Source organism: Zootoca vivipara, chromosome 9 (assembly GCF_965207765.1).
Source record: "Zootoca vivipara chromosome 9, rZooViv2.hap1.1, whole genome shotgun sequence".
NCBI lineage: Eukaryota > Metazoa > Chordata > Lepidosauria > Squamata > Lacertidae > Zootoca > Zootoca vivipara.
In genome coordinates, this window is record NC_142592.1 from 40,028,778 (window position 1) to 40,053,350 (window position 24,573).

Genomic DNA, 24,573 nt, shown 5'->3' on the forward strand with positions numbered 1-24,573 from the left:
GCCAATGTAGATCTCTCAGGACCAGTGTTATGTGGTCCCGGCGGCCGCTCCCAGTCACCTGTCTGGCTGCCGCATTCCGGATGAATTGCAGTTTCTGGGTCACCTTCAAAGGTAGCCCCATGTAGAGCATTGCAGTAGTCCAAGTAGGAGATAACCAGAGCATGCACTACTCTGGTGAGACAGTCTGCGGGCAGGTAGGGTCTCAGCCTGCGTACCAAATGGAGCTGGTAGACAGCCGCCCTGGACACAGAATTAACCTGCGCCTCCATGGACAGCTGTGAGTCCAAAATGACTCCCAGGCTGTGCACCTGGTCCCTCAGGGGCACACTTATCCCATTCAGGACCAGGGAGTCCCCCACACCCTGCTGCCTCCTGTCCCCCAGAAACAGTACTTCAGTCTTGTCAGGATTCAACCTCAATCTGTTAACCACCATCCATCCTCCAACTGCCTCCAGGCACTCACACAGGACATTCACCGCCCTCACTGGTTCTGATTTAAAAGAGAGGTAGAGCTGGGTGTCATCCGCATACTGATGAACACCCAGCCCAAACCCCCTGATGATCTCTCCCAGAAGCTTCATATAGATATTAAAAAGCATGGGGGAGAGGACGGAACCCTGAGGCACCCCACAAGTGAGAGCCCAGGGGTCCGAACATTCATCCTCCAACACCACTTTCTGGACACGACCCTGGAGAAAGGAGCAGAATCACTGTATAACAGTGACTCCATCTCCCAGCCCCCTCTAGACGGTCCAGAAGGATGTTATGGTCAATAGTGTCAAAGGCTGCTGACAGATCCAGCAGAACTAGGAAACAGCTCTCACCTTTGTCCCTAGCCCGCCGGAGATCATCAACAAGTGCGACCAAGGCAGTTTCAGTCCCATGATGAGGCCTGAATCCCGACTGGAAGGGATACAAATCTACTTGCAGTTTTGACATGCTTTCGAACTGCTAGGTTTGGCAGGAGCTGGGACTGAGCAATGGGAGCTCACCCCGTCACGGGGATTCGAACCACCGACCTTCTGATCGGCAAGCCCTAGGCTCAGTGGTTTAACCCACAGCGCCACCCGCGTCCCTTTTCCCTCTTGCTTACATCAGGCAAAAACTCTTGTCCTGAATACAATTGCTCTCCTTCCAACTCTAAAACTCTACTTCAGAAACGGTTTGTCTTCATAAATAATTCTGAGTTGAGAAAGAGGCCCCTCCCATTTGCTCTATGGCACAGAGCCACTCCCTTTGTCCCAGCTAACGACTCATCATTAGTATGCTATCACCAGGCTGGCCTCTGGCTTGTATTTCAACATGCTAAATTCAATCAGTACTGGATTCAGGGAGGTGCAAGTGGTTTCCCCCACAAAGGGTGCCAAGGCGAAACAGTGCAAAATTTAGAAGATCCATAATTGAGAAGATCCATTTGGGGTCACCAAATTTTGGATTTGCACAGAGCACCATATGATAAAGATTACCAAATTCTGTCTCTCATTCAATATCTGGCATCCCAGAATTAGAAGGGGAGTCCAGGAACCCCACAAACTTGCAACCATTGGTGTAGCAAGGTCAGGTGATACCCGGTGTGGAAAATGTATTGTAACCCCCCCCCCATTTTATTTTATATTATTTTATTTATTTTGTCTCCAAAAGTGGTTTGACTCTTTTTTGGGGAGCCAGAATTGTTGAGCTTTTTTGGCAAAGCAAGAGTTGTTGAGCGGGAAGCCCGCGCATGCAAAAGCCACACCCTCTCTCACAGATGTTGGGTGCCGCACAGCATTTTGTCACCCCCCTCGGAGGTGGCACCCGGGGCGGACCGCACCCACCTTGCAACACCTCTGTTGTAACCATATAAACTATGGACCTATGCGGTGCACACACAGTAAACTTACCATACATGGACACAGCAGTTATATGAAAAGTATACTAGGGTTGCCATATTTCAAACCGTGAAAATCTGGACAGAAAAGTATTCCGTATATGTCTGGGGAAATCCACACGTATGGCATCCCTAAGTATACACCATCACTTCCTACAGTAAAAAAAAATCAGACTGCCAATGTGTACATATAGTTCAAAACTTAGAGCTCTTTGAAAATAGCTGTGATCCTTACCAGCAGGGGTGGTACCCTTTTCTGTGGTAATACCAATCCCTTCTGCTGGCAGAATAGATTAAAATCCCCACCAGTAATGTGCAGAAATGTGCATTAAGGAGTACTGAGGATGGCACGAATGTTTCTGTGCTAATAGATGGATGGGAAAAAAATATTTACTGGAATACAGGACATTAAAAAAAAAAACTTAGACATGAGAAGCCTGATAAGGTACATTGCACAGAACACAAGAATCTGTTCCAAAGGGACAAAATAAAAACCTTTTAGAAAGGCAAAATGGCTTTGTACCTGTAAGTCATTCCAAAATCAATAGTACTTAGATATGCTTTACTCTGCACACCGGTGGGTAGGTGGGTGTGGGAAGGGGTGTGGGATCACAAGTATGTGTTGCAAACTATCAAGCTACATTTTATTGCCATATATAAAGTGCAGGCTAAATCCATGATCCCAGCACTCTCAGCCCAAGCTGTGTTGCTACACTAGAAATAACCAACAATAGGCTACAAGTATGTTTACCAATACACTGAGCCACCTCATGTTCATAGGGCTGTAGAATCCAAATCTTGAAGATATGAGCCCCAGCATCTGTTTAAAAAATTGCTTATTGTTCAATCAATGTCAATTGTACCTCTGCAGCTTGCAACCACTCCCATCCCCCAGGCACCATATCCAGCTCTGCAGTCCAGTGCAGAGAAATCTTGAAAATTAAATGCAAAGATCCATATGATACCCAAACCCTGAGATCTTTGGCTGCAAACTTGACAGCACACACATAAATATTCAGCCCTAGTCTGCAGGTTTTGTGTTTGTAACGCTGAAGGGAACCAGCTGCCACTCAAGTACCCATGGGGCCTAGAGGAGTGAAGGAAGAGACTGAAGAAAATGCCTTATTTTTGCACAGAAATTATTCTATCAGAAAACACCCCACCACCCTCAAGAATAGCCTCATTTCTGCCCCTAATAACTAGTGATTTGGACCAATTCATTTTGAGCCTGTAATACCTGCAAGTGCAATAAGCCTTAAAGGGCCAGGAAAAGGGCGGGCTGTGAAAAGAATTTGTGACTGCTGCTGCAGAACTGGGGAAATTAGTGAAAGACCAGGAAAGTGGCTTCCTCTTTCCCCCAGAAAGCCTTAGCTGCCTATCAGGGCCTGGTTCATACCATGTCATCATAGTATTTTTGCCAGGCCAGGGAGCTAGAGGCTGGAGGGAAGGCTGGGCATGGTGAGGCAGAGACAATTCTGTGGCAGAAACAGCAGGAAGACCCCAAATACAGAAGCTGTTAGGGCGTTGCATCTTGTCACATAGTGCCATTATGAAAGTTCACAAGGCTTCTCTGCTGGTGGCGTCCTCTTTTGTGCCAGAGTTTGATTTTGACATAAAGCAAGGAGGCAGAATCTTTTTCCACCCAAAGGCTGCATTTCCTTCTGGACCATCTTCCAGAAGCCACACGCCAGAGCTGAGCAGGGCCAGAGGAGAAAGTGTGCAGAGCAATAAATGTAAATTTTCCTTTGCCTAGTGGGCTAGTTTCTACTGATGCTCATACCCCACCACCCACCCACCCTCCAGGCAAGAACGAGGCATCACCAGAGTTCAATGACACATTCTACCTAGGCAAAAACATTCAAGGAGGGTGTGGAGCAGGGCCAGTGAGGGATGTGGCCTGTGAAGAGGATGTGTGACCAGGAATTGGGTGTGGCTTAGGGAGAGTCCTGTGAATCTGATAGGCCTGGAAGACTGCATATCGCTCCTAGGCCTGAGGTTCTCCACCTCTGACATAAAAGGGGAATGCCTCAGGACCCATTCCAGGTTTGAGTACCTTAACACTTCCAAATGGAACAACATGGGAAAGCAAATATGTCCTCTTGCTAATAACTCATACGTAGAAGGTGGGTTTTTAGGAACTTTAGACCAAAGTGCATACAAAACTGTATATTTTAGCATAAAAAGTATATTTTATCTAAAGATATGTCAAAAAATGTGCATCCTGTGAGGAAATAAGTTACAAAGAATGCAGATTTCCATGCAGATTTATGAAGAACAAGAGAGAAGGCACTTATGAATGAACACATGCAAAACTGCTTCTGGGAACATGGCCAACTCCACCAGTGGGCGGCAGATGCTGGAATTAGAGCAATGGGAGCCGCCGCCACCCAACCATTCCTTCTCAACACCCTTCTTTCTCCTCTGTTGGAAGACAGAACTGGGTGTGTCACGTGGCTTGTCTTGCAACCCATGCACTTAGGCCTGTTGTCCTCAGGTGTGCAGTGGAGGATGCCAATATTGAAGTAGAATTCCACTGCTAGTCCAGTCCGCTTCTGAACACGGAATCAGGAACAGCTCATAATTCTATGCATTTACCTGACAGGGTGATGCTGCAATGATAGCTTCCAGATAGCAGCATCACTGCTGCTTACAGGGATGGGAAGGGGCAAGATGGCAGCAAGGTTGGGGCTATGCAACCACACTGGCAGAGCCAATCCGGTGTCCCCACCTATGCATCCACACAGCCCCAGCCTTGCTGGTGCCTCACCCCTACCAGTGTGTGGCAAGTGATACTGCTACCTGGAAGCTATTGTGGCAGCTCTGCTCCACTGGGCAAGCCACATATGCATGCAGTTGGTGTGTGTGGATCATCTCTTTTGCCTCAAGCAGCAAAATGTCTTGGGCCAACTTAACCATCAATTGTTATTCTGAACTCACTTTAAAAAGTAAGAACAAATGCGTACTAAAGAAACATCAAAGTGTAACATTCCAAAGAATAAACATATAAAAAATAAAAAAATTGTCCAGCCACACCTTAAAGGTAAAGGTACCCCTGACTGTTAGGTCCAGTCGCAAACAACTGGGGTTGCGGCACTCATATCGCTCTATAGGCCGAGGGAACCGGTGTTGGTCCGCAGACAGTTTCCGGGTCATGTGGCCAGCATGACTAAGCCGCTTCTGGCGAAACCAGAGCAGCGCACGGAAACGCCGTTTACCTTACCGCTGGAGCGGTCCCTATTTATCTACTTGCACTTTGATGTGCTTTCAAACTGCTAGGTTGGCAGGAGCTGGGACCAAACAACGGGAGCTCACCCCGTCACGGGGATTCGAACCACCGACCTTCTGATAGGTAAGCCCTAGGCTCTGTGGTTTAGACCACAGCGCCACCCACCTTAGAGACCAACTAAGTTTGTTCTTGGTATAAGCTTTTCTGTGCATGCACACAAAGGATACTTTTACAGTTCATATAATTGAAGCCAATGTCTTGGAAAAGCCAGAATCAGTTTACATTCTTTGGTAAGTTATTCATGAGGCAAAAAAAGATAAGATGCAGCATTATTTAGCTATAGCTGCTCTTCCAGACACAGAGGGGAAGCAGCTTTTTAAAATGAAAGTGTCACTTTTTAAAGTTCGTCTTTAAACAGTGAACATAATTAGTTAAAATTTTACATGGCAATTTAACAAGGAAGTTTGCATTTGGGGGATATTCAGCAGGGGTAAATGTTTGGTGCAGGAGCTGTTTATGTTGCAGTTTTGTCTAGTTTTATCATATCTGCTGTGGTCTAAATTAGTGCTGACTTAAGCTCTAGTACAAGGCTGTGGTTTTGAGTTTCCATAAAGCAGTACTACTGTTTTGCTAGGTGTAGATAACCTCGGGGCTTATTCAAACTCCTGGAAGGAACATGATAGGTAATATTTGATTTCAACAGCTAAATATAATATTATTGATTTATGATGTTCACAGTGCTATCAGCAATATATAAATAAAACAACAAAACTGGCAACAATATGATTGCAGGGAAGGAATGTGGCTATGATAAGTTTTGAAAATACAGCATTCAAAATACAGCAAACAAACCAACACAGGCATTGTGCAATTATCAGAATGCTAGAGTTCTCAATTCAATCCTTTTCCAAACACCCTAGAAATTTGAAGTTTGGTTACTATGAAAAAACAGTTGGTTAATATTTCATCAACCATTTTGGTTATTATTATTATTAAGTCTCTATAAACCCCTCACTAAAGTCCTGTTTAATGTGAGTTAATGAAAGTCATTGTGGATAAGACATCTGGAGTGTAACTAGAACAGTCAACATGAGTTATTTTCTTTTGCTCACTCACCTGCCTGATAGATGCCACGCCTGCCCAACTGTAGCATGTTATTTACATCTCAATCAATCCTACAACCCAACCCCAAATACATTTATTCAGGAGAAGGTCCCAGTGTGTTCTGTAAAATGTACTCTCTCGTAAATAAGTTTAGGGGTTCAATCTAAAGACTATTGCCTTAGTGAGAAGAAAAGAAGCTTTCTTTAACTTTTGTTTGTTTGCCACTTGATCTGCCCCTCATTTCTTTCATTATTGTCTTCTAATGAGATGTTTGTTGTTATTAGGAACTTACAAATCCGCCTTATACGAGTCAGACCAATGGTCCATCTAGCTCAGTATTGTCTACAATGGTTGTGGCTCTCCAGGGTTTCAGAGTCTTTCCCAGTCCTACCTGAGGAAGCTGAGGAGCAAACCTGGCACCGTCTGCACACAAAACAGATGCTCTACCACTGAGCTACGGCTGGAGGGGAACCAAGAAATCCAGTGAAGGATGTTTTCCTTCTACACTGATGCATTGTGATGCACTCAAATGCTGCACCTGTTGCTTCTCTACCTATCACAAAGCTCTGAAACGCACAAGAGCCAGTAAACAAAACAGGCAGAAACTCCCTTCTTCTGTAATTTAATTTAGTAAGTTCTCAAAAAAAATTTGCCCTTTTGTGAGGATAAATGGGAATTGCTGTAGCTACCGGTGGCACTAAATGGCCAAGGGGAAAGGGGTCCACCAATTTCCTTGCAACCAAGGGCCCAAACAAACTTGGAGTCGAGCCTGTCTATACAAAAGTCTTTAAGGAAGAGGAAGATTTTATCTTCCCAATGTTGACATGTGTGTAATTCATGTTGCCTCCAGTATGCCGAACAGGGCCGGCTCTAGGGGTAGGCTGGGTGGCGCCAGGGCGCCGGGTTGTCAGGGGGGCGCCGCGAGCTGCACTCGCCCACTAGGGCAGGGCGCCAGAGCGATCTCCACACCACGGCGCCCAACATGCTTGAGATGGCCCTGATGCCGAATGTCCCAAGATATGCAACCACATTGCTCTGTGAAATAGAAGCCATTGTGTGTCCACCATACCCCCTTTTGATATATTCCTTCTGACAGCAACTTGAGATGGATAAGATCCACCATGTCCTCATCATGAATCTCTGACAACAAATTTCAACTAAACTGTCACTCCACTTTTTATGTTCTACATAATGATGTTGATAGTGTGCTATCTATTATCACTGATGCTTGTTTCTTGTCTGGATTAGAAAAACACTTCCCAAATTCAGTGTTCATTTATCTTGTAGGAGTTTTAAACTAGTTTCATTGCAGGGGTGGAGAACCTGTGCTACTTCAGGCCTTGTTGACTCTTAACTTTCATTAGCCCCAGCCAGGATCTCAAATGGTCAGAGATGATGGGGATTGTAGTCCAACAACATCTGGAGAGTCATAGGTTCCCCATCCCTGCTGTCACCTCAAGGCTGTAAGAAAACACTCCATTACAAATATATATATCAAACCTGATTTCCCTTATTTCCCCCGCCCTTGCATAACCCATGCAGTTTCAAAGTGTTACCCCCTGTATCAACATACATTAACTATGAAGTATGGATAACTGCATAGGGTGCCAAATTTGGGGGGGGGCAGCGGCCATATCTGGAATTTTGAGGACGTTCCGTGGGTGTGTCCCAAAAAGGCTGCCATGGGGTGTGGCACAACAAAAAATGGCTACCACATCTAAAAGAGCAGAAAAAGTAGCAGGACCACAAAATTATTTAGGCATGTCTCTTCCCCCCCCCTGCCCCCAATCAAGAAGTGGAAGGGCACCTGCAGCATGTCACCACCATGTTCAGTCACAGAGGAAAGCTCTATGCACCTCTCCTCTGTTCAGAGGTCCAGGCATGAATGAAAAGTGGCATGATGATGGTGATGCCTGGACCTCCATTGTCACCTATCAAGGATGCTAGACTGGATTACCTTTGAAGTCCCTTCCTGTTCTCTGATTCTATGATTCAGGAGGGAGGAAGCTTTCTGACTCCAAGGTCCACACTCCCTCACTGCCAACCATCCAGAGTCCATGTGTCAGCAGTGGGCAGGGCCATGCCCTCATACATAACCCACATTCATATTCTCTCTCTCTCTCTCTCTCTCTCTCTCTCTCTCTCTCTCTCTCTCTCTCTCTCTCTCTCTCTCTCCCTCTCTCTCTCTCTCTCTCTCTCTCTCACACACACACACCATTTCCCCACAATTAAAAGTAAAAATTGGTCAGGTAGATTTTGAATAATTGCCCACATCAATGGAGTGCAATATCCAAATTGGAAATTGAATCTGCCCGAGTGCCACACAATTCCTAATCAAGATATATGTGGGTGACTGTCTAAATCTGATCCCTGGAAGAAATCCCATGCAGAGGTGTATTCTAAGAACTTTTCCAGCAGATTTCCTCAAGAAGCCAATGTTAGGCAGAATCCTGATTTGAGACCTCTTGAGTCCCAAGCTGGCTGAGTTTTCTTAGGGCATCTCCACACCATACATTTAAAGCACATCTAAAGTGCAAGGCTTCCCGGGGAACTATAGTTTACCTCTCACAGAGCTATCATTCCCCGCACCCACAAAACTACAGTTTCCAAGAGTCTTTGAGGGAAGCCATGTGCTTTAAATATACACATCAACTATTGTCACTATTTCCCTCAGATATACCTTTACCAGATCCTAAGTGAGGAATCAAAGCCAGGAACTCAAAGCAAACTCGGAGACCTTCATTTCTTCCCTGTAAATGGTGAAACATATAACCAAAGTGCTTCCTGAGTAATGTTGGTGCATTGGTGTTCTCAAATATGACTTGTGTGTGGCACCAAGATGTTAATAGTTGTCACTGTAAATTGTAGTCAGTGATATCACTGAGTTGGGAATAAGAAAAGAAATAATTAGCAAGGAACTCTGAGATTAAAAGAACATAAAAGGAAGCTAAAAATAGCAAGTTTAAAGAAGGTTGTTCTTCTAAAATGGCTAAAATCATAGCAGGGATCTAATTAGCAAAGAAATCTTCCATCACATTTAGTCACCTGCAGTAAAGTGCACATAGTAGGTTCAGTAACTTGACTGAACCCCCATGCAGAATCCAAATTTATGCAATCTCTGCGTTAACTAGACTGTTTAGTAATTCAGAGCTACACAACCTCTTCTCTGATTGTATTGAATCTCTGATCAGAGCAGCTTCTTGAAACCAAGTTACTACATAGGCTCTACATTGACCTTGTTGCTAGGCTACACCATCCCTTCACTGCATAAAAATTGAAGACTTATAGAATCATAGAAATGTAGAGTTTGAAGGGATCCTGAGGATCATCTAGTCTAACTCAATGCAAAGCAGGAAGCTCAACTAAAGCATCCAAACTCCAAACTTCTCCAAGCTGGCAGAGATAAGGGATCACATAAGCCCACATTGTTACATCTGAAGCAGCACCCCAATTCTACAAGTTGTATGCTGAATTGAAAAGTTCATTTTGAGTTATGTAACTTCATTGTAATAATTCAAAGGGCGTCTGCCATTCAATAAATTTTCTGTTGGTGATAAATTCTGGCAAGAGGTTTTTTTATACAGATGAATTTATGGGAATAATGTCAGGAGATAAAATATGGATGCAAAATGTTAATGCTAAATTTGGCCACCAGTCTTCTCAGCACAAATATGCACACCAGAAATATACAGCATTTTCCCAAATGCTACCAATATCTGAAGCACGTAAATCTCTCTGTGGAGGAAACATGTGAAGCCCCTCTTTGCACTATGCACCAATGTGAAAAGAGGATAAGCAAAGCAGTCAGTCACACATTTCTTCTTTTGCTGTTTCCAACTGATCCAATTAATATAAATGACCAATTTGCTGCATCTCCAATGGATTAAAATACTAGGGATAAAATACTGAGCGTGAGTGAGCTCTAGTAACAAAGTATTGAGGAGAAACCACATCAGCATCAGAGATACTGGGAAATAAAGTTGTGAGGTTCCTGAGCAAAAATATATGTTACAATGATTCTCCAGTGAATTTCTATGCACAGAGCCAGCTACACAGAGTGTCAGAGTCTCAATGCATTGACACCTGTATGTTAGCCCAGCAGAGAAAATAGCAGCTTTGAGGGGATTTTAAATGGACAAACAACATGGTAGAAAATAATTAACATCTCTGCTCCCTGGCCATGGTCCTGATCAAATTTGCACATGATTGGCTGCTTTTAAAAGAGACAGGACACCTGATTTTGGACCACCAATGCCTCGTTTAATCTGGCCCTTAGGGAAGGGGGTTAAACAAAAGCATGGAAGACAGGTCTATCAACAGCTGTTAAATGGACTCTCCAGGCTCAGAGACAGAGACAGTGTGTCTCTGAATATCAGGTATGAGCAAAAGAAAATAATGCATGTTGACTGTTCTAGTTACACAGGCTTCCTAGAAGCTTGCTGGACTAGGTGGACTCTTGGTCTGACCTAGAAGGGCTCTTCTTATTTAACTCAGTGGTAGAGCACAATCCCTGGCATCTCTAGGCAGAAAATCCCGTAGCTAAGACCCCGGAGAGCCACAACTAGTCAACATAAACAATACTGAGCTAAATGGACCAATAGTCTGACTCAGGATAATGGCGCCTCACATTTTCCTATTTTCTTATGGGAAGCATCAAAGGGAACAAGAGCAGAAATATAATGTCCAAAACCCATCATGTAATATTGCAGCGAGATAAGAGGAAAAGACAGCACAGAATTACTGTTAGCCGCACCTTGAAACTGTAATCTTTTAAATCATGTGCTGATTATTTCTTTCCATCTTGCCTCAAGTGAAGCCTATTGGGAGATTTTCACACATGCCCCTCTTCCAGCATGAGTGAAATCCAAGCCCAAAAGTCAGCATGCCTATTCTCTGCGTGTCTTTAGGCTTTATCTGCTTAAGGTACTGAGAAAAAACACATTTCTTCTCCCATTAATGCTGAAGAGTCCCATTACGAGTTTTTACCACCATTAATCCCTGCAGCGTTGAGGAAGAGAGAGGATCCTATGAGGAATGAGTCAAAGCTAAAGCACATCACAGTCATACCAGTGTTTTAAGCCGTTCCACTTTGAGCTGAGATTTAAGGGGGGGGGAAGGAAAGACAAAAAATATATCAAACGTTGGTGTATTTAAACATTCATAACTTTAAAACTAACCAGTCTATTTTCTTCCAACAAAGAAGCTTCTATCGAAGGGCACAAGCAACTTAAAAAGGCCAAATCTGAAAACTCAGTGGTACCATCTTCATTTGCAACTCTTTGTCCACAGACCTCATACATCACTTCTATTCTTCCTACTTCCTAACGGTAACAGCAGCCCTTAAACAGTGTGTAAAATTGAAGCATCCAGCATTCAGATCAGGGGTAGGAAACCTGTTGCTCTCCAGATGTTGTTAGACTCTAATCCCCCCCCCAGTCCCATCTAACATGGTTAATGGTGAGTGATGATGGCAGAACCTCTGAAGAGTCGCAGGTTCCCCACCCATGTGCTAGGTGAGGTCTCTTCCTGTAACAAGTGTTCTATAGCTTAAGAACTTGAAAGTGCTGCCTGGCACCTCAATCCTGAATATATTTACTCAAAAGCAGGCCTAATTGATTTGAAAGGAGCTTAGTTTCACAGAAAGTATGCTTAGGATCCCAGTCTATAACAATGAGGATGTACTTATCTTTAAGTAAAATCCTACTGATTTTTAAACTAGGCTGTTCAAGTGTTTAAAGGTAAGGATGTGTTTTGCTAGATTATGTTTCATATCCAAGGGCCTAGCCGAATAATAAGATTTATGTGCCTTGGATTTTAAGATTAAAATGTTGAAAAGAATAACACTAAAAACCAGTAACATGGACAAATCAACTGTACCAAAAAGCATAGAATCATAGAAATAAACTGCAGTCCGATTTCTATTGTGAAAAATAACCCATTTATTTCAAATAAGTTCAGCATCCTCTATGAATGTATACATTCAGAGATATGAACAACACCTGCCTGTTACGGTATCACCAATTTGTCCTTTAACCTTTGGCCCGTTCCTTTGATCTTAAAGAATAAGGAACTGGGAAATGAATATTTAGGGGAACAATTATCTGAAGGGGGCATGTCTACATGGGAATTGGTTTGGGGGGATCTGCTAGAGAAAGAAAATAGGTTCAATAAAAATGAGCCATAAGAATGATGAAACTGGGTTTAGCTATGGCATCAGAACATAGGAAGATACCTGCTAGGCTCACAGAAAATCCCAACTGATTCTACATTCTGTTTCAGCATAAGCAAGATGTGAAGGTGAGACCAACACTGCCTTTTTCGTTCTCAATAACCATTGGCTATTCAGAGGCATACTGCCCCATCACTATTCACTATCACAGGTAAAAGCTTCTGATTAACCTACCCCCTATAATTTGTTTAATTGTTTCAAAAGCAACAGAGCTAATGGCCTCCATTTGGCCTTGGAGTTCAAAATGAAGCAGGGTAAGGGCTAATAGAGTTCTGTCAAGAGAGCAAGCTGGTCATCACAAACACTCTTTTCCAACAACACAAGAGACGACTCTACACATGGATATCACCAAATGGGCAGCATCGAAATCAGATTGATTATATTCTCTGCAGCCAAAGATGGAGAAGCTCTATACAGTCAGCAAAAACAAGACCTGGACCTGACTGTAACTCAGATCATCAGCTTCTTATAGCAAAATTCCAGCTTAAACTGAAGAAAGTAGGAAAAAACACTGGGCCAGTAAGATACAATCTGAATCAAATCCCTTATGAATACACAGTGGAAGGGAGGAACAGGGTTAAGGATTTAGATTTGGTGGACAGAGTGCCTGAAGAACTATGGATGGAGGCTCGTAACATTATACAGGAGGCAGCAACGAAAACCATCCCAAGGAAAAGGAAATGCAAGAAAGCAAAATGGTTGTCCTACGAGGCCTTACAAATAACGGAGGAGAGGAGGCAAGCAAAATGCAAGGGAGATAGGGAAAGATACAGGAAACTGAATGCAGATTTCCAAAAAATAGCAAGGAGAGACAAGAGGGTCTCTTAAATGAGCAATGCAAAGAAATAGAGAAAAACAATAGAATGGGGAAAACCAGAGATCTGTTCAAGAAAATTGGAGATATGAAAGGAACATTTCGTACAAAGATTACGATAATAAAGGACAAAAGTGGCAAGGACCTAACAGAAGCAGAAGACATCAAGAAGAGGTGGCAATAATACACAGAGGAATTATACCAGAAAGATATGGAGGTCTTGTACACCCCAGGTAGTGTGGTTGCTGACCTTGAGCCACACATCTTGGAGAGTGAAGTCAAATGGGCCTTAGAAAGCACTGCTAAAAACAAGGCCAGTGGAAGTGATGATATTCCAGCTGAACTATTTAAAATTTTAAAAGATGCTGTTGTTAAGGTGCTACACCCAGCAAGTTTGGAAAACTCAGCAATGGCCAGAGCATTGGAGAAGATCAGTCTACATCCCAATTCCAAAGAAGGGCAGAGCCAAAGAATGCTCCAACTACCGCTTTCATTAAAAAAGAAGACATTTCTAGCCCTTCTAATAAGAAATTTATCAATCATAACATGCAGGTAACCTTTCTGAATAATTTCTTTCAAATGCCAGACTGGCTGTTCCTGCCTCTCAATGGTTTTAGCCAATAAGTGAGGTCAGAGCTGTGACTTGTTTGGACCCCAGGCAATAGGAATCCATGCAGTCCTAACAGGGATGGATTTATAATGGTACAATTGCAGCAATTGCACCAGGGCTCATGGCAGCAGACGCCCCAAACACTGAGTTTGTTTTTTTAAAACAGTATGTCTTCAGCCCTTCTAGAAATAAAGTTACAAAGTGTAATTTGCAGGCAGCCTTCAAAGCTGTGGGTTGCCATCCTGATGCAAGCAGAGGGACAACTATAATCTATCTTCAAGCTTTGCAGCATGGAGCATTTGCTGGAGTTGGAAGAACCCACCGACTTCCAACTCCCATTGGCTGATACTAACTCCTCCCTTACTTTCTGGAAGGATTTGCCTGGGCGGCTGCTGTGGGACAAAATGAGAGGAGAGTAGTGATAGTTGCTACACCTCTGGTGTTGGGGGTGGGGGAAAGTGCTGAGAACATTTCACCTCCTCTTCTTTGGCTGCCCAGGGAAGGACTTTCTGAAAAGATGGGGAGCTAAGAAGTGTGGATGCAACACATAAATAAAAAAAATTGTTAAACTCCCTCTTCCAAATCAGGCAGATCTTTTTGTAATGGGAAAAGACAACAGGAATTCGAGCCACAGAACCCTTACATTACATGAAGTTCAGCCAGCCATCAAAGAACCTGAAATCCAGAATACACCTTAAGGTAAAGAATAGTCCATGGTTTGGTACAAATTGCATTTAATATCTCAAAAGGGAGGGGGAGGGACATAGGAAGAAAGGCCTTTCCCCCCAGGATTTGAATCAACCAACAATAATGCTGTGTTTCTTATATATGCTAATTCATCCATCAGCAACCACTGAAGACTCATCATCTTTGATGGTTTGTGAGGTCAAAATGGGACAGAATGAATAATAAAAAAGGCACTGAGAAGGTCACAAATATTATGGACAACTGTCTTGAGGACATCTAATCTAGGAGACTGCAGTGTCACTCTTGCAGCATATCAGACAAGCCTGGTTTTAACAAAGTATGATAAGATAATATTGAACTAATAAATATTATTATTGTTGCTAAAAAATAAACCAATGCACTGATAAACTAGAGCTTACAACACTATATTCATCAATAGCTATGAACCATAAGCACAAGGAGTCCACCTCTGTGACTACAAGCCAGTGACCTCTGTCTAATGCACAGCCCAGCCTACCATAAAACATCTGCATCTATAATTCACACAATTGCAATAAATAAATAAATCAGGAAATGAGAGCAAGGAAGAAAAAAAAAATTAAGAAAATGGGTGAGGGAAGATTTCCTTTCAGGGTTGCATCCCCATCCCTCACATAGGTGCCAAGTTCCGGATTGAAAAATCCAGGATCAGCAGCGCCGCGGCACCGGAAGTCGCTTCTACACACTTCCAGACATGTATAGAAGCGACTTCCTATGCTGCTGTGCCCATTTAAAAAATGTCCGCAGCACCAGAAGTCACTTCTACACATGTCCGGAAGTGCATAGAAGCGAGTTCTGACGCTGCGGACATTTTGGAAATGGGCACAGCAGCATCGGAAGTCACTTCTACGCATGTCCGGAAGTGCATAGAAGTACCTTCCAGTGCCGGCGCAGCACCAGAAGAACATGGCTGCTGGCAGGAGCTCCGTAATCCGGGGGAATACGGGGTATTTTGCCATTCGGGACACCTGCGGGAAACGGTAAGAAAAATGGGGGGTTTCCCGGGGAAAACGGGATACTTGGCAGCTATGATCCCTCATTCACCAATAACAGCACAGCCCCAAATTATCAACTACATAGTAACTACATTAACTTTAATGAGGGTATTTTTTCTCTCCAGCCTAAGTACTTCCAAATATAGCTATTTAGCTGATATTCTTCCATTTTCTGAAGCTTCATGCTAAAATATATAACCTATTGCTGCAATCCTGTGCACACTTATTTGGCAGTAAAGCCAATTGAATATAGCGGGCTTTCCATATAACTATGCATAGGAGTGGGCTATTGTGTATGGGGTGTGTGCGTGCGTGCGCGTGTAAATCCTATTGCTGCCATGGACTTAAGCATATCAGTGTCTGTTCCTCCTCTTTACAGGGGAGATAATAATAACCTCTCAGAGCATTGCTGTGCAGCACTTCTCAGCTTGTGAGAAATGCCTATAGAAACTGGAAAGCAGGAGAACAAAATCAGCCAAAGACAAAATGTTGTATTTGTCATACTTGCCCCAAGCAGAGTTCAAGTAGATTAAAGGGTAGCAGAAGGAATGGGAGGCAGAGCACTAGTTTATTAGTTCACAGTTGCTAAGAAGAGAGCAGGCACATTCTGTTTCTTTGCCCAGTCAAGATATTTACAAAATCTGGGTTTGTCAGGGAGGTCTTTTCAGTTCTCCTGGCAACTGCTCATACAGTTATAGGATGCCAACACATAGGGATGCTCACTTTATACTTTGAGAAACTTGGGTTTAGATATTCACAAATCAATAAAAAAGCACACACAAAAAAACAGAATTAAAAAGTTTTCTTATTTTTTGAATTATCATGTTATTTATTGCTAACATCAAATTATGGCTGCATTATTGCTAAACAAGCTCAGGATGCACTGAATTAAAATCAGAGAAGAAGCAAAAGGATTTCATGACAAGGAAGCAACCCTCTGAGGTTGCAAATGGATTACCTTTTTGTCGCTCAGCCCAGACACCTGGTCTACATACTCCTCTTGGATCATGAAGGCAGCCAAATTGGCAGTGTAACTGGCCAGAAAGATGACAGCAAAGAAGGCCCACACAGACACCATGATCTTGCTTGTGGTTCCCTTGGGATTCTGCACTGGCACAGAGTTGTTGAATACCAGGCCCCACAATAACCAGATAGCTTTACCAATGGTGAAAGAAGGACCACCAGGCTCTGAAACGACCAAAAACATAAGCAGAAATAGTGATCCGACTGGCAAAGTCCGACATTCCAAGTAGTTAGTACAAAATCCTGACCCTTTTCTCTTACATATCACTTTGTCTGATTGCCCAAACATAGGTTGGTAAATTGGAAGAATTCCATAAATTTGCACACTTTTCTTCCTCTCTTTCTCTGTTCTTCCTGGTTAATATCAACTAATTTACAGCAGAATTCTAACCATGTCTGCTCAGAAGTAAGCCCCAACAGGACCTACTCCCAGGTAAGTGTCCATAGAATTGCAGTGTTAAATCTGAAGAGAAAGAAAGGAAAAATTATGCAGCTGGAGGAAGTTGGGAGATGGCACAACCTTGTTGGATGTTCCCAGTTATCAAAGCATGGTTTGGCAGTATGATGCGTCAGTGGTAAGCTTTAGGTTTCATGGCAGAGCCAATCAGTTATCAGCCAATAGGCTTTCCAGTCCCTCATGTAATTGAAGAAAGCAGTCGTGTTTGGGGAGAGCCTGACTAGTGTTCTGGGTGAGGGAACTCCTATTTACTACTCAAAACAAAACAAAACAAAAAGGGTGTGCTCTCCAACCCTAGAAAGGGAAAGCACATCAAAGATGTGTCTTTTAAGGGCTACATGAGCAAAAGCACAACTCTAAAAGCTGAACTTTAAAAAGTATAGAAAATTGTGTTAACATAGTAAATGAGTGAGGGTGGGGTGTATTGCTCATCTCTATTTGTTGTGACACTGACATTTAGGTCAGTACAATGGAATTCCAGCGGCCACATTCTGCACATTATTTATGGTAACAAAGGACAACAATTTGCATTTCCCGTCCACAGAATGCTGTAGGTGGAACGCAGGGGAAATGTGACAGCCCTGCAGCAGAAAAATGTCTTAAATAAATATGCCTGGGTCCCACAAAATAAATGAGTAAAAGGACCCTAATGTTCTGTGGGAAACCCGGAAACAAATCTACCCTTGGCTGCTGCTCAGCTCAGTGGGTGACCTTGGGCAACTCACCTAGTCATCATCTTCTGGTTGCTGTGAGGCTGAAAGGTCATTTTGAGTACCTCAGATGAAGGGTGAGGTATAACAAAATGTAATCTGCCTTAACAATACATGCATGCATTTTTGTTTATCCAAACGTTATCGTAAATAGAGTCACTGAAGCAACTAATTCCGCAAGCCACTCCTGCAACCTAAACTGCAACAGGGAGGAATGGATACACGTGCCTCCCCAAAAGATGAGAGTATGCAGGGCTGCTCTCTGAGTCTTGGCATACTTATGTATGACTTGCAAACAGAGGCACACATAAATCTTTTTCACATCACGAGTTTCAGACATTCAGGAGCACTCCCATGAGTAGAACAGAAATTTCATGATGCCTCTAGCTCTATAACAAATTGTGGCATTTGGTATCATAGCTATTGTCGTTCTGTTAAGTAAGCGTGAGCACAGGTTTTAAAAAGTTCTTTAAGTCCTACAAGGTCACTGTGATCTAAAGAACTAGAAACATCCATGCAATGAAGTACAAGGCCAAGAAAGTTCCTTCACACAGCTGCTCTTTTCCCATCTGCATTTTAATGGAACTAACTCAAACCAAGTTCACAGAGTCTATTAGTTATGCTTATTAATGCAGGCTTATGTGCCACAACTCCAGCTGACTTTCAATAAGAATTGAATGAATGTATCTGATGGCAAATCTGGCTCCTACATATGCAATGCAGATGAGATAAGTTATTATGAGAAACATTCATTTTGCATTTTTTTTGGCTTTTTGAATACTTAACAGTGAAGCATTTCATCAACATTTATTTTTGCATGCAAATTAATTTATCTCTGTATTGATGTTTATCATTTGCATTTTTAAAATTTGAGGAAGCGAGTAAGGAACTTTTAAAGGAAACTTTTAAAGGGAAAATGGATAAATAAAATAAAACTTTAAACTAGCTCTACTGCATAATTGCAAAGAAACATTGTTGAAGATTGCATATTTTCAGTTTTGCATGGTCTATATTTGTTCCTTCTTCTTCCAGAATCACCACAGATTTATAAAGCAAGAGTACCTTTTCAGGATACCTTAAGAGTTAAGATATGACTACCGTCCTCAATGACTACATAGAAGTAAGTCCCATTGAGTTGCATGGGCTAATATCATGTGGACTACGCAAACAGCTGCAAACACACAGTGAACTCTGTGTAGCATTTGGTATCCAGAAAACACACACATGAACATATCCATATTGGCCTTGTGCAATGCGTGTTTCTCATAACAATTTATGTCATCATTTCATATATAAAATCCAGTTTTGCCCCAAATAATTCATTCAAGCTATTCACCATTCACATCTGTTCTGCTACCTGTACTAAAAATATGTGCATGGCGTGTATACAGGAATTTCAGCATGAGCATCTTCATGAATATTCACAACTCTGCATACATCTCCTTAGATATGTGCATTGGTCCATGTATGCTGTCCACAGCTTGTGGACAACAGCTCCCTTTGGCATGACTATACATAAAGCTCTGACTAAATTTCCATTTCAAAATCTCTTTTCTTCAGGGCTCAGAAACTTGGTGGCATAGATACGTTCAGGGCAAATTTGAGAAGCGGGTAAAAAGATTTTCACACAAATATCTCAGTTCAAGCATCTTCATTTTTTCAGCCTGTGGGTGAACCAGAAGGTCTTACATAGGGGGCCATTTCACAGCTCAATGAAGCCAAGGGAATATCTTACCAGCATCCAAGTGCTTTCATTTATTTTCTGTATTCTGCCTTTGCCCTTCACTCATAAATCAACTCTCTAATCAGACAGCTTCGCACCTTTTGCTCCTTGTCCCCCGCATCTACTCCATCTACATCCCCCACCCACCTGAGGATATGAAATTAATGGTTAATATGTCTCAAATTTATGGAGGCAGTAGAGTATGACAGTGGAGATGGTTTGTCGTTTCTGCTGCGTCAAGCACCCCAGATTACTGTAACTTCCTTATCCCTGTCACACAATCTAGATGTGAATTAATTTGCAAGGGGTTAATGTGCAGAGGTTCTCCATTAGGCACTTTGGGTGAATCTCTGAAAGGAAATAATTGCATTAATGCAATTAGTGTAATGAGAGATAGATGAATGTAACATTACATAGCTTTGTAATATCATCATCATCATTGTCGTCATGTAAATTTCCAGTTATACAGCCAAGGCAAGCAGAACCAAAGTAGGAAAAGCAGTCAAGGGTTGCAAATTTATTACGTTAAAATTCATATGCATGACAAAATTTGCAAAAATTTGAACATTTGCTGGGTACCAATTCAAATGTGAACAGTTGTCCAAGGGAATATATATTTCAGTTTAACAAGGTAGCATGTTTACTTTGGAGAAATTATGAGCAAGCACACATAGGGTCAGGCAGATAATTTCAGGTCAGCTGGAAATTAGTGGCTCTGTATTGTGAGCCATGCAAATGCCCAATCATCCAAAGAGAGCCATTTAAATTTTCTGCTGTTTGTGAACCTATTGATACAACTTCTTTCCTTGTTTACCCAGAGAAAATACAAAATCTGTAAATGGTTGACATATATGCAGGAGGAGGATAAAATGAAGCCAAGCTAAACAAGCAAGACCATAATCGTTGCATGTTGAGAGATATGTCTCCTTACCTCTGCCATCAGCCAGACACCGGTTGTATCCCACAGGGCTGAAGTACTCAAAGACAAAGACAGCCACCGCAGAGATTATAAGCAGCATTACAAACATCATCACCCATACATCAGCACTGAATGGCTCTAAAGAGAAAAAGACAGAAAATTTGTAGGTACCTTTCCATCCTACCCCAAAATACAAGTCAGGCCCATCAATGGAAGCCAAGTGCAAGGACATCTACTTATGAAAAGGGCCTTTTCCCCTCGTCTCCTCACTCTCCCCCCTAAGGAGGAGAGCTGGTATTGTTCCATCTGGCAAGCAGAAATGCTTATGAGGGTGGAAAGATTGGAATATCCCATCATTAAATTCCACCCAGAACTGATTTAGTTACTGTTTCTTTACAGTTAGTGTTATTCTAAATGGCAGTTGCTTTCAGGTACAGAACCTACACAGGAGCGAGTTTTTGCCAGCACCTTATGGTATATAATGAAGGTGCCAGGTGAGCTTCCCTGGAGAGAGCATTCCACAAGGAAGAAACTACTGCAGAAAAGGCCAGTTCTTGTATTGCCACCCTCCAGACCTCACACGAAGAAGGGCCTCAGGCCCTTCTTGCAGGCACAGGGTGGGTTAGTATGAGGAGAGGTGGTAATATGCAATTGCAACACTTTGCAATATGTTCTAGTGGTTCTGCCTTTGAAATGGGTTCAAAATACTGCCTTCAGGCTGATGTTGGGATCCTGTTGTCTGGAGCATGTGACTCCATTGTTATTCACTCTGCTTTGACTCTCAGCCAGGTTTAACCCAGGCTCTGGAACTCTCTGCCCCAGAAAGCCAGCTTAGTCCTTTCCCTTTCTGTAGATTGGCACAGAGTGTCATATTGATTCAAATCCTCAGAATGGAAATGCCCTAGCCAGCTAGGAATTTATATCTAGCTTTTTTGTTTTCTCTGCTGCTATTGTGATTTCATTTGATTTTTAAGTTTTATGGTGTTTTGAGGGCTTTGTACACACAAAAAAGGCTTATAAGCGGACTGTCTCACCAGAGTGATGCATGCTCTAGTTATCTCCTGCTTGGACTACGGCAATGCGCTCTATGTGGGGCTACCTTTGAAGGTGACCCGGAAACTAGAACTAATCCAGAATGCAACAGCTAGACTGGTGACTGGGAGCGGCCGCCAAGACCATATAACACCGGTCCTGAAAGACCTACATTGGCTCCCAGTACATTTCCGAGCGCAATTCAAAGTGTTGGTGCTGACCTTTAAAGCCCTAAATGGCCTTGGCCCAGTATACCTGAAGGAGCATCTCCACCCCCATCATTCTGCCCAGACACTGAGGTCCAGCGCCAAGGGCCTTCTGGTGGTTCCCTCACTGCGAGAAGCAAAGCTACAGGGAACCAGGCAGAGGGCGTTCTCGGTAGTGGCGCCCGCCCTGTGGAATGCCCTCCCACCAGATGTTAAAGAGATAAACAACTACCTGACATTTAGAAAACATCTGAAGGCAGCCCTGTTTGGGGAAGTTTTTAATGTGTGACATTTTAATGTATTTTAACTTTGGTGGAAGCCGCCCAGAGTGGCTGGGGAAACCCAGCCGGATGGGTGGGGTACAAATAAATTATTATTATTAACTTCAAAAAAAAGCAAGAAAGAGACTCTGCCTTCACTTCTTTGGATATAAGGCAAAGTGGTAGGAAAAGCTTATTCTGAATGTCTGCATGTCATACTGCTGGGATGTCATAGGTCAACTCCATGCTTTGGGAAGCAAAGATCAGGGAAAAGCTGAAGAAATATATTTGAACATAATTAAACTTCTAGTTCTGGAACCTGGGACCAATATTTCTGAAGTTGTTGTTAGCATTCTCATTTTCACATTTAGAACCTGGTTCTGAAATCTAGTTCAGGATTGAACTTCAGAGTGTATAAAGTTTCTTTCAAGCAGTGTATGTGTGCTGTTTGTTTTTTAAATTAGAAAAAGAACAGCAAACATTCTGGTTGTTTTTCTTAAATATTTCCCCCTGCACTTTGCCTCAATATATAGATATAGATTTTTTTTTAAAAAAAACTTTACCTAAAAAGGCAGAAGGTGAGACAGTCCCATTGCTTCGCGACACCATTACACTAATGCCTGTCTCAATGAAGGGTACAGAAAAGTCTACCACTTCTGAGCGTTCTGCATTTATGGTGAGGGATCCCACCGCCATATAGGCACGTTTGTCAACCACCTGAGATAAGGAGACAGAAAAATACCGTAGTTAATGCAGAGACTACAGTCTAGCATGCAGGAGCTGGAACTTGTTCAAGAATAAAGGATGCTTTCAGGTAAGTTAAAACAGCGACAGGCTGCCACACATTCATAAGGTTTTATATATATGAGGCAGGAAGGGAGAAAGCAAGGGCAAAAGGTGTTGGCATCACATTTGGAAATGGGAACTGGGAAAAATAAAGGAAAAAGAAAGTAGGAGGAAGGTGGCACATTGTGCAATAAGAGAGGTGAAAAAGAGTGGCAGGCTAGCTAAGAATTATTTCACATCATATTTGAACATTCAGAATGGAAGGTCAGATCAGTGAAAGGAAGAAATAATTACTGGGAAGGACCATCTTTGTTTTCCATTTCCCTGGAAAACAACAGCCCTCGCCACAAGTGTGACGACCAATTGGTTGGGGGTGGGTTTCAGTATTTGTGTACACACATATGTACACATACCTGCAAAATACTTTGGGTGTTGGGATCAGAGACGATGTACATTTAGGAACAACATAGGAGGCTGCTTTATGCTGAATTAGACCAGTGATCCATCTAGCTCAGCACTGTCTACACTGACTGGCAGCAGCTCTCCAGGGTTTCAGGCAGGAATGTCTCCCAGTGCTACCTGCAGATGTCAAGGGTTGACCCTGTGACTGAGCTGTTGCCCACAGATTTAGAGACTTGGAGAAAGGTGGCAAAAATCCTTTAAACTTTACAGGTGTATATACTGGTGTTTCCCTTTGTGTTATTGCATGTCATACCTCGCATTACCTCCTCCATCTAACTTCCAAACGCATGCTGAGAAATACTCTGGCAGTAAATGGACCACAAGCAGCAGAAAACAACATTATTTCTATTGCTCTTCGTTTCCTGCTTGTTCCAGAAAATATTTTTTCTTACTGTACATTTGCTTTTATAACCATGTAAATATAATATAACTTCACAAATTTGCTTGATGATAATTTTTCCCAATAGCAAAATTCAAATTGCTACACAGATTTGTAAAGCATGACTCTTTCCTGCTTGGCAGGGGGTTGGACTGGGTGGCCCTTGTGGTCTCTTCCAACTCTATGATTCTATGAAGGAGTCTCAAAGCGGCTAACAATCTCCTTTCCCCTCCTCCCCCACAACAGACACCCTGTGAGGTGGGTGGGGCTTAGAGACTTCAGAGAAGTGTGACTAGCCCAAGGTCACCCAGCAGCTGCATGTGGAGGAGCGGAGACACGAACCCGGTTCCCCAGTCTACCGCTCTTAACCATTACACCACACTGGCTCTCCTGGCCATAGGGGGGAAATAATTCATTCAGTCTGTTGGTGAGCCTCTAAGTAAAAGCAGGTACCTTTCATGGCTTACCTCGCCTATCATTCCATTCCATGTCCCATTGATCTTCTTCCCATGTTTACCATTGGTTACCAAGTAAAGGTCATAGGTGAACTTGACAAACTTGGATATTTTCTTGAGAATATCAATACAAAACCCTTTGCAACATTTCTTGGTGTACGCAGTCTCCTCATCCGTCTTGTTGCTAAACAGCCACAACAAAAAATGATTAAGTGTAACTGATAAATGATATTTTAAAACTAAAAACAAAAACATATGACCAATTTTTCCCCTCATGCTGCACTCAGAAAGTGGATTTAATCTTGAGAAATTCCACATGATCCTTGAAAAACACAGAATTACCATGTATAGGTCAGAATTCAACCTTTGTGTGGCATTCTCAGCAGAAACTGAATGTTATAAGCAGAAATTTTGAAAATATATTCTTGTCATTTTCCTTTTTTCATCTTCTTCCTTTTCTTAGACAAAGGTGCTAATTTCCAACAAAAATGTGATTTGGACAATTTTGATCTGTGCTAGAATTCAGAATTGTTGAAAATTGCCTACTGTTATCCCCTACTTCTTTCCTTAGCTACTCCCTCTTTCATTCT

At 42.6% G+C, this 24,573-nt stretch overlaps 1 protein-coding gene across 1 annotated transcript in view; it reads right to left on the reverse strand.

The window, feature by feature from the left end:
- Positions 1-24,573, reverse strand: part of GRIN2B (glutamate ionotropic receptor NMDA type subunit 2B) — a 207,938-nt gene that overhangs the window by 16,245 nt on the left and 167,120 nt on the right. The window contains exons 5-8 of the mRNA XM_088652051.1: positions 23,996-24,167; positions 22,465-22,618; positions 20,416-20,541; positions 16,530-16,759 (exon numbers count right to left, since the gene is read on the reverse strand). Of these exons, the coding sequence (XP_088508177.1) occupies positions 16,530-16,759; positions 20,416-20,541; positions 22,465-22,618; positions 23,996-24,167 (682 nt within the window). The remainder of the gene's footprint in view (positions 1-16,529; positions 16,760-20,415; positions 20,542-22,464; positions 22,619-23,995; positions 24,168-24,573) is intronic.